Source organism: Pan paniscus, chromosome 8 (genome assembly GCF_029289425.2).
Source record: "Pan paniscus chromosome 8, NHGRI_mPanPan1-v2.0_pri, whole genome shotgun sequence".
In the NCBI taxonomy this organism is placed as follows: domain Eukaryota; kingdom Metazoa; phylum Chordata; class Mammalia; order Primates; family Hominidae; genus Pan; species Pan paniscus.
The window spans coordinates 125,399,090-125,418,024 of NC_073257.2; the positions used below are offsets into that span (position 1 = coordinate 125,399,090).

The 18,935-nt window shown below is 47.2% G+C and overlaps 1 protein-coding gene across 1 annotated transcript in view; it reads left to right on the forward strand.

The window, feature by feature from the left end:
• Positions 1 to 632: 632 nt before the first annotated feature.
• The window catches only part of HABP2 (hyaluronan binding protein 2), a 66,500-nt gene continuing 48,197 nt past the window's right edge, over positions 633 to 18,935 (forward strand). Inside the window, exons 1-2 of the mRNA XM_055092300.2 lie at positions 633 to 2,413; positions 3,952 to 4,054. Coding sequence (XP_054948275.1) covers positions 4,040 to 4,054 — 15 coding nt within the window. The 5' untranslated portion in view covers positions 633 to 2,413; positions 3,952 to 4,039. The remainder of the gene's footprint in view (positions 2,414 to 3,951; positions 4,055 to 18,935) is intronic.

Genomic DNA, 18,935 nt, shown 5'->3' on the forward strand with positions numbered 1-18,935 from the left:
AATGGCCATTTTAGCTTCGTTTATGCTGGAAGTTGCAGGGAAGTCATTAGATCTTTGCATCAGCCTGTTGAAGTGCGTTTCATCTGAAGATTGTATGACAGTGGTCATAATAAAAGAAACAATAATTGCTGCCAAGGTCTCTGCTCGCTTGTGAAGCCTGGATGGAGAGGCTGGGCGGACTTGGTCCTGGTAGCCTTGTCTTTACTGTCCTCTTGTGGCCAAAAGTTGCTGCTGCATCTGGAAAAGCTGGCAATTTCAATGAGGCCACAGGGGGATATTTTTACCTATTGGAGCACAATCTTTTTGGGATCCCTGAGTCATTTTGAGCCCAGTTCCCCATAGACTGTATGTAATGTGATCCTCCTTCTCAGGCCTTGAAAATATGTTAAAATAAATAATAAACAGCAATTGATAGGGCCTGAGCAGCCGCAAAAAGAGCACTAGAGACTCCATCAACTCTGACTTAGGCCTGTGTTAGGTACTTGGGTGTGGAAGGGAAAAATATAACAAAGTGTGTGACAAATTTATGCACTCAGAGACTTTGCTGTCTATTTCTAACAACTTCATCAAAAGTGAACAATACCATACACTAATAAACAAAAATACCCATTCATCTAGTAGCCAAGGTTTGGAATCAAATGGCCCTGGATGTGTATCCTGGCCCCACCACTGATTGCCTAGGTGACCTCGAAGGAGTCACTTCATTGCTCTGAATGTCGTTTCCTCATCTGCAAGATGGCCTTTTAGGTGTACCCCCTTCCTCCTTCGCAAAACTATAATGATTAACTGAGATGATATGTGTCAAGCCTTAGCATGGTGCCAGCACAGAGTAAGTTCTCATAAAAGCTAGCCATTATTGTTACAAGTAAGGTTTTTAATTGTCTGATGCAGAGAGAGAACCGGGTGAGATGTGATAAAAACATGGGTAAATAGACTCTTCAACATGGTTTGTTTTTTTGTTTGTTTGTTTTTCGTTTTTTGTTTTGTTTTGTTTTGTTTCGTTTTGTTTTGAGACAGCGTTTTGCTCTGTCACCCAGGCTGGAGTGCAGTGGTGCGATCTCGGCTCACTACAGCCTCCACCTCCTGGGTTCAAGCAATTCTCCTGCCTCAGCCTCTCAAGTAGCCGGGACTACAGGCATGTGCCATCATGCCCAGCTGATTTTTGTATTTTTAGTAGAGCCAGGGTTTTGCCATGTTGACCAGGCTGGTTTTGAACTCCTGGCCTCAAGCGATCCACCTGCCTCAGCCTCCCAAAGTGCTAGAATTACAGGCATAAACCACGGAGCCCAGCACCACCATGGCTTTTTTAAAGGCAGATATCTCAGGTATTTTTCTTCTCAGAGCCCATTGCAATCCTGTGTTTATTATTAATATGATAAATTGGTCATGGGCAAGGTGATCCATAGGGCTGCCATTGTCCCAGGCTGCATGGAGGAGGCAGGCTGCTATCAGTTGGCTCTAGCCAGAGTCTGTTTGCTTCACTCTTTCCCGCCTTACGCATGGCAGACATCACTAATCGATTACAGATCTCTTTCACATAGATCATGAATATAATTTCAGAATTATTCTCATAATACAGCTCCAGGCAGTTATAACAGTTAAGCAGAATGGGAAAATGGCATACAATCTAATTTACCTTTCCAGCTCTTGGCACATGGGTAGATTAAAGATGTATAGAGGAAGGAGGAGAGCATTTTAGCTGGAGGCAGTAAAGGAAGTTGAATTATGAGTGAGAGATAGATCTGATAGGAAAAGGAAGGAAATTAAAGACAGGCTGGGTTATGGAGCGCCTTGACTTCAGGCTGACTTAAAGCAGTAGGCAACAGGGAATCGCCAAAGGCTGCTGGGCAAGTAACCGTGGTAACGGTCCTATGGGGGCAAGATGTCTCTGGCAGCCAGTGCCAGGTGGATTGCAAAGGGACTGAGTAGGAGGGCTGGAACTCAGGACAAGGTGCTGAGGGATGCTGGAAAGGAAAGCTTGGTGGACGCGCTGACTCCTGGCACATTAAGAATGAAGAAAGTGGTGCCATCCAAATGGTTTCTCCGACCTTGACCTCCACAGGCTGGGAGAATAACAGCACCTCCACCAGGAAGTGTGGTTGGGCACCGAGGAGAGAATGTGCTTTGTTTCAGGCATGTGGATTTGGAGAGCCTTTGGGACATCTATGCAATTTCCTGTGGGCAGCTGTAAATGGGAGACTGGAGCCAGAGCTAGAGCTACAGATATTAGAAAGAAAAGAGAGAAAAATAGTTCATGCTTTCTGGGCCCAGCCTCGCTTTTACTCAAAGCAGTTTGGGTAGGAAAAGAAAGAGCACATTCAGGAAAAAGACGAACTGGGCGAAGGTCATGGCTTAATTAAGAGGCATTCACTGCGATATGGTTATTCCAAAAGACACTGCATATCTGGGTCAAGTATCCTTTTCACAATAACACCTAAAATGAGTAGGAAAAATTTTTTTTGGTAACAGGGAACAGTAAGTCTCTTGCACAGGACTCCTAATGTCCCTGTTGCTAAGAAAGAAAGTACATCTTTCACTGAAATACCCGAACAATCAGAAGGGAGGTCAGAGGGACAATTCCTTTATTAGAAGACTCCATTTCCTAATGGGTAATAAAGTCACTTGGACTCTAAGGTCAAACAGACCTAGATTTGAACCTCAGCTCCACTACTTCCTTGCTGTGTGACCTTGGGCAAGATACTTAACCTCTCTGAACCTTGGTTCCTTCATCCATAAAGTGGAGATAATAGAGTACCTAATTCACAGGGCTGTGGTGGTAACCAAATGAAATAATGCATATAAAAGTCTAGTCTAGTACTGGACACATAACAAGCATTGAGTGCATGAGAATTGTCTTCTATCCAATACCTAACATTTTAAAGATTTTAAACAGACAGTGCATATTTTCATCACTGACATGATTTCTGGGAAGTCCTCTGAGGGACACAGAGAAAATCTACCCTGACATGAACCAACAGGGTGCATTTCTTTTGTCTAAGTCCTCCAGTAAGGGACAAAGTAGGAGGGGCTTCAGGAATCCATAGGTTAACAGCAGCTGGCCATGGTCCATCAGTGTGTTCTTCTGGGAGGGGCTGGAGGGTTCCATTGTCTGGTCTCCTGCGTCTTTGCCATTTCTACCGGTTTACAGGACGCAGGCATTCCTGAGGGGTCACGTGGACCTGTGCTATGGGCCCCTTGACCTGTAGGTGGGGATGCTCTACCAAACCAAAGGAGACATCTCTAAGCCATGGCCAGTAAACAGAGAAGGTCTTCTTGCCTCAGGCCTATTTTTGAGGAGATCTTTGGAGAATGTTTACCACTGATGGCCAGCATCAGTGGTAAAATTAAAAATCTGGAAGGTTCTGGAAGGTTCCAGTTTAGGCTAGAAAGACAATGTATTGCAGAAGGGTTAAGTGTGCTATATAATAATACCTAACATTTACTGAGCAATTACTATGTGCCAGGAACTATTCTAAGTATGTTCCAACTTTACTCCATCCTCACTAAGACCTATCAGGGAATAACCATCCCCATTGTACAGATGGGTGACTGATGCTCAGAGATGTTAAATAGCTTGCCTCAGCTTTCACAGTTACTAAGGGGCAGATGCAACATTTGAACCCAGGGAGTCTGATTGCAGAGCCTGCACTCTTAACTACTGTGCTGTAGCCCTATGCCAGGGCTGGGCTTCAGACTTGAAGGGGAAGGGCTGTCGTGGGGGTCCTGAGCTTCTGAAGAGAGGCTCTGCTGGTAAAGGAGTTGCCCGTTAAGTCCTGAGTTCCTAGAGCCTGAGCCCAGATAAAGAGCTGTTCCCTTAGCTGTTCCCAGAGATGAGTCATCCTCAGGAAGCCACTGACTCTTCTCAGGGCTCCTGTCCTTTCATCTCCTTGTCCTCTTCCTGGGAATAAATAGGATACGGAGAGAATTTCTCTGATTCCTATATTTACTCAGATATTCTTCTCATCCCCAAACATCTTAATAGGAAAGGTAAAAACATCCCTGTGACATCATTCTCCTCCCAACTGATGAGGAGCTGGAGATGGCCCCAGTGGAGGTGAGTGGCTCTCGTTGTTGAAAGTGTAACCGAGGGATGTGCCAACTTGTCCCCACCTCCCCATCCACTCTAAAGAAGACCCTGAGAATGGGAGGGCAAGGCTGGAGTGGCAGGAAGGGACTTCTGCTCCCAGGATCCCCTGCTCCAGGAGTAGGAGCTTGAAGGGTTCATGCCAGGGGAGGGGACATGAGATTTGCACAGTGGTCTCTTGAAGCCATTGGCATGAAGGTACGATGACGCGTCTTAGCGTCTCAGGATGAATCTCAGGTAGCACTAGTATAAAGAGTACTATGAAGAGGTATCTCAGGTCACACAGGTCTTTGGAGGATGGTGCATAGGGACCTCTGATGCTGTTCTATCCCTGGATCCTGAGCACAAGTGAGGCCAGGAATGCTATGAAATAAAAGACCAACATTCACTTATTCAGGGATTCACTCATTTATTCCAGGAACATTCACTGGGAGCTTTCTCTGGGCCTAGAACACTGCCGCGAGCTGGGGGTGCAAAGTCCAAATAGACATGCTCCCCAAGGAGCCTGCTCTTAGTTAGAGAGACCCAGGCACCCGGCTGGAGGATCACACAGCCCCAAGTCGCTGTTTGGAAGCTCAGAGACCCATGGGAGCTTTCACTTCTGACCCCACTGGGAAGACACATTAGCAAAGTGACCTTATTTAGGGCTAGGAGGAGGTAGGTGGCAGCAGGCACCCCTCGGGGTTCCCCACTGAATGGGGTGCTCACTGACCCTGGACCCTACACTCGGCTAACACCTGCTTCTTGGTTCATCCTCAGGGAGCCTTGGAGTTGGCGGGGCTTGTCCGAGTTGAAGGCATAAAGACACTTATTCCTCTCTCCTCTGTTCCCCACCATCACCCAACCTATACAAGCAGCACTGGGCCATGGGGAGAAAGGGGACAGGGAGCTCTGAGATGCTTCTCTTTGGAGGGGCAGGCAGAATATCAGAGCTCAGACATTCAGATTTGAAGACAGATCCATCTTGATTCAAATCCCAGCTTTGCGCCCTTGAGCAAGTGTCTTAATCTTTCTGAGCTTCCACTTCCCTAACTGCAAAGAGTAGATGATAAGAGGGCCTCCCTAGTAGGGCTCTGCAGACAGTGAAATGCAGTGATGTCTTCAAGGCTTTTGGCATAGCACCTGGTACATTGCAGCCTGCAACAAATGGTAGCTATTATCATAACAGTATTAAGTACTTTTTTTAAAACCATACTCTAATTCTTTGAAAACTGGAGTGAATTTGGAGTTAGAAAAACTGGCTTAGAATCTGGGAGCCTCTTTTTCCTGGTTATAGGGAAAAGAAAGGGGTCTCTTGGGGTCTGCCCTACTGTGCTGTAAGGATCAAATGAGGCAACAGATGAGGAAGAGTTTGTAGATCAAGTGCAGTGTAAGTGGAGATGATTATGAGCCAATTGTTCCTGCAGCTTCCTCCGTCCCACCTCTGTGGTGAGCACCACCTGCCACCCAGTGCTTCCTCCTCTCCTCTGAGGCCTTCTAGCCCCTCTTTGACATTGAAGATTTCCAAATGGTTCTATTTTTGACTTCTGCTAGTCTCTAATGAAATGAGACTCAAAGTTCGTTGCGGATCAGCCCTGTGTCTCACACCTTGATATATAACCAAGGGTCACTATTATTGCACCTGGGACGTGCTAAGCATTTTGTAGGCATCATCTCATGGTTTCCTCCCAGCAACTCTGCCAGGAAAGGACCACTGTTGTCTCCATTTCCTCCATGTGAAAACTGAGACTTAGAGAAGTAAGCACCTTACCAAAGATCTAACAGCCAGTGTGTGTGTGACTCTTTCAGCAGGACCCACAGCAGGAATTTGAACACAGATCAGTTAGACCCCAAGCCAAGCTCTTAGTCCCATACAGAGTTGGGCCCTGGTGGAAGAATTGTTTGGCCTAAAGTGTCAACAGTGCCAAGGTTAAGAAGCCCTTGTGTAGACCCAAGGATGGGCAAAAGGCTCTTAGGAAGATGGCAGCGGTTCACAGATGCAGTGCCCAAGTCTCTCTGGCCACAGAATCCCCCAGAGGTAAATATCCTCCACATTACTGCTGGCATTTCCTTCTCTACTCCATGAACTACTTCACTGGGACATATTCCAGGCCACTTCCTGCTGCTTGGCGCCTGCTGTGTGTCTAAGCTGAGGATGATGGATTTTCTGTGCTCAGGGCCATCCATGTGTGTACGCAGCCCTGACGTTGTGTGTGTATCCTGCGTCCTGAAGTGTAATTTATTAGGTCTAATCCCTGTCTGGGGTAACGGTAAGTCTTCCCTCTAGAAATGCTGAGGAGGGGGGAATGTGCTCATTATTATTTCATTAGGACACCACTGGGTATTCCAGGAGTCCCAGAGTAGATATCACATGTTCCTCGGGTGATTTAGAGGAGACAGCCTGGGGCCTCGTTCCTCCAAAACTGGGGAAAAAATATCCACAGATTTCCATAAATATGTCCTGGCCTCTCTTCTGATTACTAAATTCCTTTCTTTTCACCTCATGCCAATTTTGTCTTTCCACATAAGTACAATATACAAACATTTCAAAAGAAAGCATGGGGTATTTACTGTTTCCTCAACAATGCAAGCAATAGTTTCAGAAGCTAATGTCAGCCTCAAAGGTTTCCAACCTCAAAACTTGTGTTTCTGCATCTTCTCTCTGAAATCAGCTTTGATGAAGGCTACCAGGACAAGATAGCATTTCATAGATTCTCCTTCTTTGTCCAGCTCAGCCTGTCTAAATGCAGAGCGAGGGGAAAGGCATAGAATTATCAAGAGATGCCCAACCTCTGTTTCCCCAAGAAGGATCCACACTCTCTCAATCATCTAGCCTTGTCCTTCATTCTCCAGCCCCCTTCCCATGTGCATGGTAAGCTTAACATACCCAACATGATTTGAATGTCACTGGATTCCAATTCCCCAACTCACAAGGTAGATGTTCTTCACATGAGCATTTCAACTCAGATACCTTTTGGGTCCTTTCCCTTCCCATCCTATTGAATGGAGCCTGCAACTGATTTGATTTGAGAATGAATCATGGAGGTTACTTTTCTTGATACTGCCAAGTGCTTGCACCCTGCCCACAGTTGCCCACCATCACCATGGACCTTGCAACTTTGTCCATCACTACCAGAAGTAGCTGGACTGGGAGTGGGTCACAGGAGGGCTGAGGATTCAAAACCTTGGGGTCAAATCCTAACACAATAGCTTGGTAACTAGATCCCTTGGGAAAATCATTTCCCCTCTATAAGCCTCAGTTTCCTCATCTGGCAAATGGGAATCTTTGTACCTACCTGACTGGGTTGTGCTGAGCAGCAAATGAAATAATGCATGTGAAAGCAGTTTTCAAACTGCAAGGGGCAACTTGGGGCCAAATGCGGTGGCTCATATCTGTAATCCCAACACTTAGGGAGGCTGAGGCAGAAGGATTGCTTGAGCTCAGGAGTTCAAGACTAGCCTGGGCAACAGAGTGAGACCCCATCTCTACTAAAAATCAAAAAAGTTAGTTGGGTATGGTGGTGTGTGCCTGTAGTCCCGGCTACTCAGGAGGCTGAGACAGGAGCGTCACTTGAGCCTGGGAGGTCGAGATTGCAGTGAGCTGTAATCACCCTGCTGAACTCTGGCCTGGGCAACAGAGACCCTGTCTTGAAAAAAAATGTTTCTGCTCCCATAATAATAATACCTGATGTTTACATTATATTATGACATTTTGCTGTGTATCAGTGGAAACAGTGGGTGATGTGGAAGGAAATGACTCCTCTGTAAGGGTAAGCTCAGAGTCCCTGGGCTTAGGCTGTGCTGGGGTGAGGCCACTGTGCTGATTGTCACCATCTTATCAGCTGAGCGAGTGAAGGGAGGGGACTGGCTCTGCATCACTGCCTCAAAGGCAGAGTCAAGGTTCCAGATTTGAACATCCTGATGATCACCATTTTCCCAGGAAGAAAATATCTGACAAAATGAGACAACAGGACGACTCTTTCCTTCCCCTTTTGCTTGACGTGCAGCGACACGGTCACGATGGAAAGTTCACACACTAAGTTTCGAAGTCATTTCTGTTTAGCTCATCAATAGTTGCTGTATTAGAACTATCCCATGCCTAAGAAGCATTTTAAGCCTTTTTAAGCTCCAAAGATTAGGGTGCAACAGGGAGGGGTTAAGAGGAGGACAGATAAACAAGACTGGAGCGCATTCTCCATGCAGAGAAGTAGATTCTGTACTTTGGTTAGATTAATCCCCAAATTGAAACCGGCCCTGATCATCGTTCTGAGAAAGGAGAGCCGAGAGATAAGAGAAAGCCCCTTGGCAAAGCCTGGGCATTGAGCTGTTTGTGGAAATGCCGACTGCGTCCTTTCCCTGCCGCCAAAGGACAGAAAGACAAGACCGCGGAGGACAAATAGAGGGTGAGAGTTTCCTTAAGGACGGTCAGGGAAACAGGAGAGGGAAAAGGAAAGGAGCAGAGGCCACATGGGTGATGACTCCATGTTTTGACAAAGCATCATGGCGTCTTCCCCACCGAGCCTTGGGACCACTGACCTGCCCGGGCTCACACCATAGAAAGCACACACATTGGGTTATGCAAAGACCAAGTGCTGGGAAGGCCGGCTTTGCTTCCAGTCTCAGGCAAGGACACTCACAGAGGACTGTCACACCCACACGAGCAAGGTAACCCCCTTTCTTGAGCATGCCTGGTTTCCAACCTGTGGCCTTTTTGAGAGAAGCAGGCTGTAGCCCCCAAAGGACTCATGTTTGTGCTTGAAGGCTGAAGATTGGCACCAAGGAGCTACTGGGACATGGGATCTGAAAGTGGATCCCCACAGGATTCATGGCAGCCTGACTGGAATTTCTGAGTTTTCCAAAGGGCCTGAGAGCTTCCAAGGGGACATTGGAAGTGTTGATGACTTAAAATAACAGTCAGGCCAGGTGTGGTGGCTCACACCTGTAATCCTAGCACTTTGCGAGGTGGATCACTTGAGCTCAGAAGTTCAAGACCAGCCTGGGTAACATGGTAAGACAAAAAAATACAAAACTTAGCCAGTCAGGGTGGTGCATGCTTGTAGTCCCAGCTACTCAGAGGGCTGAGGCAGGCATAGCACTTGACCCCAGGACATCGAGACTACAGTGAGCAGAGATTGCGCCACTGCACTCCAGTGGGGTGACAAAGTAAGACCCTATGTCAAAAAATGAAATTAACAGTCATATGATTTTATAGTCACACCTGTAAAGACCGAATTACAGTGTCTGCAGACATGGCCTTGCAAGGCCCAGCAGCCAGGAGCAGGGATGTGGCAGAACCCAGTGCCCAGGAAGGGCCCTGCAGGGAGGGGCTGTCAGAGAAGCGGAGCTCCCAGAGCAGTGTGAGTGACCCGCGGGAGAAGAGGGAAAGAGCAGTAGGGGAGGGGGAGATGGCTCCCGGCTAAAGGAGAAACTGGAGTCGCTCGTTCTCCTTTCTGTCTAAAGCTTCGAGGAATGCCACGTAGAATTCAGACAGTCCAGGAGCCAAGCAAGAATGCAGGGAAATGGCAGCAATGTCTGCAGGACTCAGCGAGACTGCAGGAAGGTGACAACGTGGGGCTACATGGAGAAGGTGCCCCAGGAAGACCCTGAGCTCCCCATCTGCACTGCCCTCGGCTCTGCAAGGAAGGACACTCTGCTGAAGGGATTTGGACATCTCAGGGACCTTTTGATTTTCATGTACTGTTTACTGATGCTGCTCAGGGCAATGTGGGTTTCTCTGTAATTAATTCTCTCTACCCACAATTGTATGGTGAAGAAAGATGTTGGGGTTGCATGGCTGTCCAGGATCTGAGTTATTCCTAGAAACACAGAATGGAGTGGAACTGGAGAGAACATGCCAGAAAAAGCAACAGTCCATGCAACTAGCCCGAAAAGCCTGGGAGAGGCACAGCATGCACAGTTGCATAGTCTTAACTTGTTTTCCAGATTTTTTTATATATATAGAGAGAGATGAGGGCTCACTGTATTGCCCCGGCTGGTCTCAAACTCTTGGGCTCAAGTGATCCACCCACCTTGGCCTCCCAAAGTTTTGGAATTTTAGGTGTAAGCCACTGTATCTGACCTGTTTTCCAGACTTTTTTCTTTTTTTTTTTTTTTGCGACAGAGTCTTGTTCTGTCGCCAGGCTGAAGTGCAGTGGTGCTATCTCACCTCACTGCAACCTCTGCCTCCCAGGTTCCAGCGATTCTCCTGCCTCAGCCTCCTGAGTAGCTGGGACCACGCCCAGCTAAGTTTTGTATTTTTAGTAAAGACAGGGTTTCACCGTGTTGGCCCAGCTGGTCTCAATCTCCTGACCTCGTGATCCACCTGCCTCGGCCTCCCAAAATGCTGGGATTACAGGCATAAGCCACTGTATCCGGCCTGTTTTCCAGATTTTTAAGTGGCATTTCTTCCTTCTAACCTGTTTCCATCCTCCTGCTGCAGTTTCACTTGTCCTATCTTTTGGAGAAAACAAAATACATGTATTACTATTTTAGAAAATATAAAATATTTTTAAAATTTATCAAAACCACAGAATTGCATCCTTTTTAAATGTAAATTTTGTACCAAAGTTATATGTACACATAATTTCAAAAATAAGTAGCACTAACTGGCTCATAATGAAAAATAATCCTCCCCTCTCAAACCCAGAGGCAACTGCTTTTTAAATGTTAAAATTGTTTCTGTTTTTAGTTCTGGTGATCACCTCCATATCTCCAAATAATGTGTTTCTACCACCACTTCTTGCTTTATCAACTATGCACTTTATCTACTGACCTTCTACCGGGATAAATGAAGACTCAGCTCACCAAAAACTCACCTGCCTCTCTTTCATCCTTCTTCCCAAGATAGCTAAATCAGTTCTTAATTCTTCTACTGGTCACCTTTGTGTAAATAAAGCATACATATTAAATAATAATGTGTATTATTTTGAACATGTATGATTTGCACACATTTATATGTCTGTATGTGCATGCTGTAGTGTCTTTTCTGTGTTTCATCATATCTCTCTTTTTTTTTTTTTTTTTTGAGATGGAGTCTCGCTCTGTCACTCAGGCTGGAATGCAGTGGTGCCATCTGGGCTCACTGTAACCTCTGCCTCCCGGGTTCAAGCAATTCTCCTGTCTCAGCCTCCCGAGTAGCAGGGATTACAGGCGCATGCTGCCATGCCAGGCTAATTTTTGTATTTTAGTAGAGACTGGGTTTCACTGTGTTGCCCAGGTTGGTCTCGAACTCCTGAGCTCAGACAATCCACCTGCCTTGGCCTCCCAAAGGGCTGGGATTATAAGAGTGAGCCACCACGCCTGGCCTTATCATGTCTCTTGTCATGCTTTCCTGACATGATCTCAGAATAGTCGAAAAATTATGGTGGGATGGGGAATAACCACTCACAGCTTTATTGCTGTTGCATAGATGTGCAAAAAGAAGGAAAGAGCGAAATGCGTAAGAAGCTGGTATCCCCGGCCCAAACAACCCAAATAAAACGAAGGCATCAAAGCCCACATCCACCCAATCTAACCACACACAGGGTTTGCCAGTGGAGGGTAAGATGCCAACAGAAAGGCTGGGCACCCTGGAAGCAGATCTGCAGAGGCTGCCTCTTGCCTAGTCCCCTCTCTGCCAGCCAACCCCTGGCTACTGACTCTGCGTCCCTGCCCCTCCAGGAATGGTCACCTCTGGCAGGTCCCACTCCTCTTGCAGCAGCTTCCAGCTCTGCTTCCTGCTCCCTGTCCTCCTTCAGCCAGTCATGGAATCATCAAACATCCACTGAGCACCCACCTTGTGCTTAGGCACTGAGCACTGAGGGAGGGGCTTGTGCAAGTCAGACAAGCCTGACGTTCCCTGAATCCTGCAAGGCCAGGGAAAGGGACAGGCAATACATAAATTAACCACGTAATGGGGGATTACTAAAAAAGATGTTGAGACAGAAAAGAATAGACCTCATCTCTGAAGAGAAATGCCACCAGGCGTGTAAGCTGAGGCTGGAGAATGCAAAGGAGCCAGGCTTCCAGGGAGCAGCCGGAAGGGAGGCACAAGAAGAGGAAGCTGGGTGTGCAAAGGCCCGTGGTAGAGATGGGGAGTGGGGTGTGTTTAAGGAATGGAGAGGGGGCTGATCAGCTGAAGCTTGGTAGACGAAGGGGAGAGTGGGCCAAGGTGAGGTTTCCAGAAGGCAAGGGCAAGATCACACAGGGCCTAGTTGGCTTAGTAAGGAGTTTGAATTTTTTTTTTAAGCAGAATAGGAAGTCACCAAAGAATTCCAGCAGGGGAGAGACAAGACCAATTTTTGTGCTTAAAAATGTTCTTTCTGGAGAATGGACTGGAGGCATCCTTGGGGTTCCTTTTTTTTTTTTTTTTTTTTCATTTGAGTCTCACTGGCTGGATTGCAGTGGCACCATCTTGACTCACTGCAATCTCTCCGCCTCCTGGATTCAAGCAATTCTCATGCCTCAGCCTCCCAGGTTGGGATGGCAAGTGTGTGCCACCACTAATTTTTAGTAGAGACAGGGTTTCGCCATGTTGGCCAGGCTGGTCTCAAACTCCTGGCCTCAAGTGATCCGCCCACCTTAGCCTACCAAAGTGCTGGGATTACAGGCATGAGTCATCACACCCGGCTGGGGTTCCTTTTTTGTGAACCCATTTTTGTGGGAAGAGGGGTCCCCTCCAGATGTTATCATCTGTGGCCAGCAAAGAGTTCAGGGATCTGGGAGACGGAGGGAGAGAGTGGCTCAAACCCAGATGCTTGCTTGGCCACATTTAACGTGGCGACTCTCCCATCATAAACCAACAAAAGATGTGCCCGGCTTTGAGCAGCATCTTGGGGTGAGCAGAGCCTGGCTGGGCTGGAGGATGCAGCAGCTTGCCAACGCTCTCTCTCCAGGATTTCAAAACTGGAATTAGAAGACTGGAATTACAGACAGATGCATTTCAGTCCTCTATTACTCTATTAACATCTTTTTTTTTTTTTTTTTTTTTTATCACCTGAACTCTTTTCCGGTCTCCCGGCTCCACAGCAGGGGTCCTCATGTGATTTCTGCCGGGATCCACCCCCACTTTCAGGGAGCAGGGTTTGAGGTGCTGCCCCTCCACTTTTCAAAGCCTTCCCCCTGGTCATCAGAGATTGTCTCCTCGGGGCTGGGCTCTGTGAAACAGGGGACTTTCTCTCCACGCCCCCTCCCTACCTCTCCCTTCTCTCCACCCCTCCATTTTCTCTTCTCCTTTATATTGAGTTATCTGTTCAAAGCAAAGCCATCTCCTGGAACTGCCTGGATGGGATCCTGTCTCCCATCAAAGCTGCAGAGTCTTTCTCTGGCCCAGCTAGTTGTGTCTGTTAAAACTTTAACTGCCACAGCCTTTGGGGGTGGCTCAGCCTGGTGGTTAGGGATGTGGTTTGCTGATTACAGCGAGGCCTGAGCTGGCTGCACAGACTACCTGTAACACAGACAGCCTCGGTGAGTAAAATGAGCACGGGCTCTGGAGTCACACTGCTTCAGTTCACCATCTGGCTACACTGTTGACTGGCAGTGGGACAACAGCGGGCAAGTTAACCTCTCTGAGACTCAGTGTCCCCATCTGTAAAATGGGGATATGGATTGTAGCATCCTCTTCATAGGGCTATTAAGGGGATTAAAAAATATTAAGAGGCATGTGAAGCACTTAGCACGTGGACATATTCAAGGAAGTTCCCTGTCATAGCAACCAGTAAAATTCCACCAGATTCTCGGGAAACTGAGATCATGGAAACATAGAAGTTTCCAGAGATGCCACAGGAAGCAAAGGGAAGGGGAAGGATCCCCTAACTTTGCACTTCCTTCTGTCCACCAGTCTTTCGTTAGTGCCCCTCAGTGGCCAAACCCATCTGGAAGCCAGAAAGAGAGCCTGATCTTTTTTTTTTTAAGTTCTGGGATACAGGTGTAGAATGTGCAGGTCTGCTACACGTGCCATGGTGGTTTACTGCACCTATCAACCTGTCATCTAGGTTATAAGCCCCACATGCATTAGGTATTTGTCCTAATGCTCTCCCTCCCCTTGTCCCTCACTCACCAACAGGCCCTGGTGTGTGATGTTCCGCTCCCTGTGTCCATGTATTCTTATTGTTCAACTCCCAATTATGAGTGAAAATATGTGGTGTTTGGCTTTCTGTTCCTGTGTTAGTTTGCTGAGAATGATGGCTTCCAGCTTCATCCATGTCCTGCAAAGAATCTGAACTCATTCTTTTTTATGGCTGCATAGTATTCCATGGTGTATATGTGCCACATTTTCTTTATCCAGTCTATCATTGATGGGCATTTGGGTTGGTTCCAAGTCTTTGCTATTGTAAACAGTGCTCCAATAAACATACATGTGCATGTGTCTTTATAGTAGAATAATTTATATTCCTTTGAGTATAGAGTCTAATCTTTTGCCATTACTTTCAATGACAAAAACCACAATTACTTTTGCACCAACCTAATAGCTCATTCCAGTGCAAAGTAAGGCAGCAGAGGAACAGGCAGGAATGGGGAGTGGATCCAGGAAGAAGCAGACGTCACATACAGTGTGTGTGCGTGTTGATAAAAGATAAACCTCAGCCGAATTAAATTTAAAGGAGTTTAACTGAACAATGAATGAATCGCGAATTGGCAGACCCTAGAATCACAGATTCACAGAAGCTCCAGGGGTGGCTCATAGTCAGAATAAATTTATAGACAAAAAAGGTAAAGTGACATACAGGAATCAGAAGTGAGCTACAAAATAGCAAGATTGGTTACAGCTCAGCGTTTGCCTTATTTGAACGCAGTTTGAACATTCAGCAGTCTATGAGTGGTTGAAGTATGGCTGTTGGGATTGGCCAACACTCAGCTATTTCTAGGGGTGCATACTATTAAGTTAGGTTTTCGATTTTGTCTGACTATTAAACTAGGTTACAGTTCATCTGCAAGGACTCAAATATAGAAGTACAGAGTCCTTCTCAGGCCATATTTAGTTTGCTGTAACAGTGTGCATGTTTCACTTTGTGGGGATGCAGTCTAGGTTGCATGTTCATAGATATAACACATCAAGGCCAGGCGTGGTGGCTCACACCTGTAATCCCAGCACTTTGGGAAGCTGAGGCAGGTGGATCATTTGGGGTCAGGAGTTCAAAACCAGCCTGGCCAACACAGTGAAACCCTGTCTCTTCTAAAAGTACAAAAATTAGCCAGGCATCGTGGTGCACACCTATAAACCCAGCTACTCGAGAGGCTGAGGCAGGAGAATTACTTGAGCCCAGGAGGTGGAGGTTGCAGTGAGCACAGATCATGCCACTGCACTCCAGCCTGGGCAACAGAGTGAGACTCTGTCTCAAAAAAAAAAGGGGGGGCGGAGGGGGGTCTACCCTATATGATCTTCACCAAAACCCTGTAAAGTAGGGAAACTAAGGCTCAGAGCGACTGCTTTATCCTTTATCAGAGGCCACACAAGACTTTGAGCCCGTTTCCAGAGTGGCAGTCCAGCCAGTTTTACCCAGCACCTGCGCTCCTGACTGACCCCATTCGACCCTGAAAGTTAGCTCAAGTGAGACTTTTGGTCAAACTGCAGTCTCAGAGTTAATGGGTACTCATGGACATAAAGACAGGATCAATAGACACTGGGAACTGCTAGAAGTGGGAGGGAATGAGAGGAGCAAGGGTTGAAAATGCGGGGATGCAGTCTAGGTTGCATGTTGGGTACTATGCTCGGTACCTGGGTGACGGGATCATTTGTACCCCAAATCTCAGCATCACACAGTATACCCGTGTAACAAACCTGCACATGTACCCCCGAATCTAAAATAAAAGTTGAAAAAGAAAAATGACACTGTGGTGTTGCCACATTGTGAAGTGGCTGAAGGTGACTATACTCTCAGTAACTCAGATCTGCTCCTTCAGGAGGGCAAACTCTGAGACAAATACCCCAGGGTAGCTGCTCCCACTTGAATTTTTGTCATATATAGGCTTTAGCACTTAGACTTGCTTCCCCAGTGACACTCAGCCTAGTAACATAGAAAAGGTAAAAAGAAGGCCAGGAGTGGTGGCTCACGCCGATAATCCCAGTACTTTGGGAGGCTGAGGTGGGCAGATCACTTGAGGTCAGGAGTTCAAGACCAGCCTGGCCAATAAGGTGAAACTCCGTCTCTACTAAAATGACAAGAATTAGCCGGGCGTGGTGGTGAGCACCCAGCTACTTGGGAGGCTGAGGCAGGAGAATCACTTGAACCCAGGAGGCAGAGGCTGCAGAGAGCTGAGATTGCCCCATTGCACTCCAGCCTGGGCGGCAGAGTGAGACTCTGTCTCAAAAAAAAAAAAAAAAAAAATCCCAAAAGCAAAAGGTAAAAAGAATTAATTACAATAGATAGAAAGTTGGTAGAGAGTTGGATAGATGATAGCTTTGGGGAAGAAGAATATTTAATTCAGTTCAGATTAAAATGCAGCATAAATTAGTTGCCGACAAGAAATCCAAACAGTTGCCCTCCCTTTCTGTCACCCCTCCCAAAGGCTCCAGGTAAGTCTGGGCGGGGCCAGGAGGGAAGACTGTGGCTGCCTGTCCTGTCCCTGCCCTCCCTCAACCCAGGCAGCAAGCCCCCACCCGGGCCTGTTTTTCCTCAGCACCAAAGGCCAGGGTCTAAGGGGAAGTCGGCAGGTATTTATTAGGATGGTGCAAAAGTAATTGCAGTTTTTGCATTACTTTTAATAAGTAATGCATGCATATGCATGCTTCACTTCGGGAGCATGCAGTCTAGGTTGCATGTTCATAAATACAACACATCAAGAAACAACAGCAAAGCATATTGCATGGTCTACCCCATGTGATGCTCACCAAAACCCTGTATGGTAAGGAAACTAAGGCTCAGAGGGACTGCTTTATCCGAGGCCATGCAAGCCTTAAGCATGTTTTGAGAATGGCAGCCCAGTCATCCTTACCTGGCACCTGCACCCCTGACTGTCACCATTTGGCCCCAAAAGTTAAGAGCAAGCATGCCAGAAAGCGTTTTTCTTTTTTCTTTTCCTTTTCTTTGGGGGATGCTTGGGGAGAGGGGTTGGGAAGAGGAAGGATGATCTCATCTCTTATTTTAATAATGAATCACTGGGGCCCTTGCTAGTGGGAAGTCCAGACTCTGCACCCCTCAAGCCTCCCACTCCTGAATTGTGTAATCACCCTGGGGGCTTACTCAGTCCAAAGGGAGAATCAGCCTGGAATCCAGAAACCAGGAAGAGAGAAAGCTGGGAGCGGAAAACACAGGTCAGAAGCTGGCCTGCAGATGTGCTTCAGGTGACAGACACCATGTCGCCCCACACAGGTTAAACATCAATGAATTGTTATCAACTTTTGGGTATCAGGAGCATTTTGAATTTCTGGCTTCTTTTGAAAAGTGAACTGTCAGGCCGGGCACGGTGGCTCATGCCTGTAATCCCAGCACTTTGGGAGGCCAAGGCGGGTGGATCACCTGAGGTCAGGAGTTTGAGACCAGCCTGGCCAACATAGTGAAACCCCATCTCTACTAAAAATACAAAAAATTAGCTCAGCGTGGTGGCAGGTGCCTGTAATCCCAGCTACTCAAGAAGGCTGAGGCAAGAGAATTGCTTCAACCCAGGAAGCAGAGGTTGCGGTGAGCCAAGATCACACCATCGCACTCCAGCCTGGGCAACAGTGTGAGGCTCTGCCAGAAAAGAAAAGAAAAGAGAGAAAGAAGGAAGGAAGGAGAAAGAAAGAAAGAAGGAAAGAAGGAAAGAAAGGAAAGAAAAGAAAGAGAGAAAGGAAAGAAGGAAGAGAAAAAGAAAGAAAGAAAGAAAAATGAGCTGTCTGGCCACATGAGGCTCACATTCCTGCAGGGCAAAGATGCTGACACTGGATGGGGCTGCCTCCTTACCTCAGGCCTGAGATCCCCAGCTAGCTGTAGTCTCCACCACTCCCTAGTGATCCCCCAACCTTCCAGTTAATTGTCATTTGTCCCAGTTCTCAGGCTGTGTTCCTCTGCCTCCCTCGTTCTACTCATTTCAGATGACCTGCCCTGTAGGCATCTGCATTTGCGGGTCCCAGTCTCATTCACCTACTGTCTTGTTTCTGTCCTTGCCACTTGCCACCAGCTCGCCTGGCACCACACAGAGCCCCAGACCTGCCCTCCCCAAGTTCCCTCCCACTCTGCTTCCTCATGAGACCTCCGTGTGGAGGAGGAGTTTCCTCTCCATTCTTTAAACATGCACTTCCCTCCTACCTCCAAGCCTTTGCTCATGCCGTTACCCTTGCCTGTTTTCCCTATTTCTCCTTTAGCAACTAATTTTAGCCTATTAGTTGTTCTTTATTTCTACCATAACAAATGATCATACTTAGTGGCTTAAGCAACACATATTTGTTCTTTTATAGTTCTGTAAGTCAGACACACGTGTCAGCAGGGCTGTGTCGCTGATCCCTATTTTCTTGCTGGCTGTCGGCTTCTAGAGGTCACCTATGTCCTTGGCTCGTGAACTCCTTTCTCTACCTCCAAAGTCTAGTCTTTCTCATACTTGGAATCTCTCCTTCTTTTCTTTTCTCTTCTCTTCCTCTCTTCTCTTCTCCAGCTCCATCGTTCCTGCCTGTGATCACCAGCCCTTGAGAGGAGCTCGCAGCAAAGATCTGCGTGGGAGCCGGGGGATGAGTCAGACTGGAGCCAGAACCCGCAGGAACCAGAGTATTGACAGCCCAGGGAGGCCTCTGTTTCTGCAAGAATCAATTCCCAGGAGCCTATTGACAAATGTGTCCCTTACTTATGTGCTGTCATTGCCTTTTCTATTGACTTAGCCCCGAGGCTAAAGAGGTGAAAGATAAACTGGATCTGTGGGCCCGTCATCTCCTGGCTTCTAAGGCTGCCTCCCCATGCCCCTCCTTCTCCTTCCGTTTTTATTC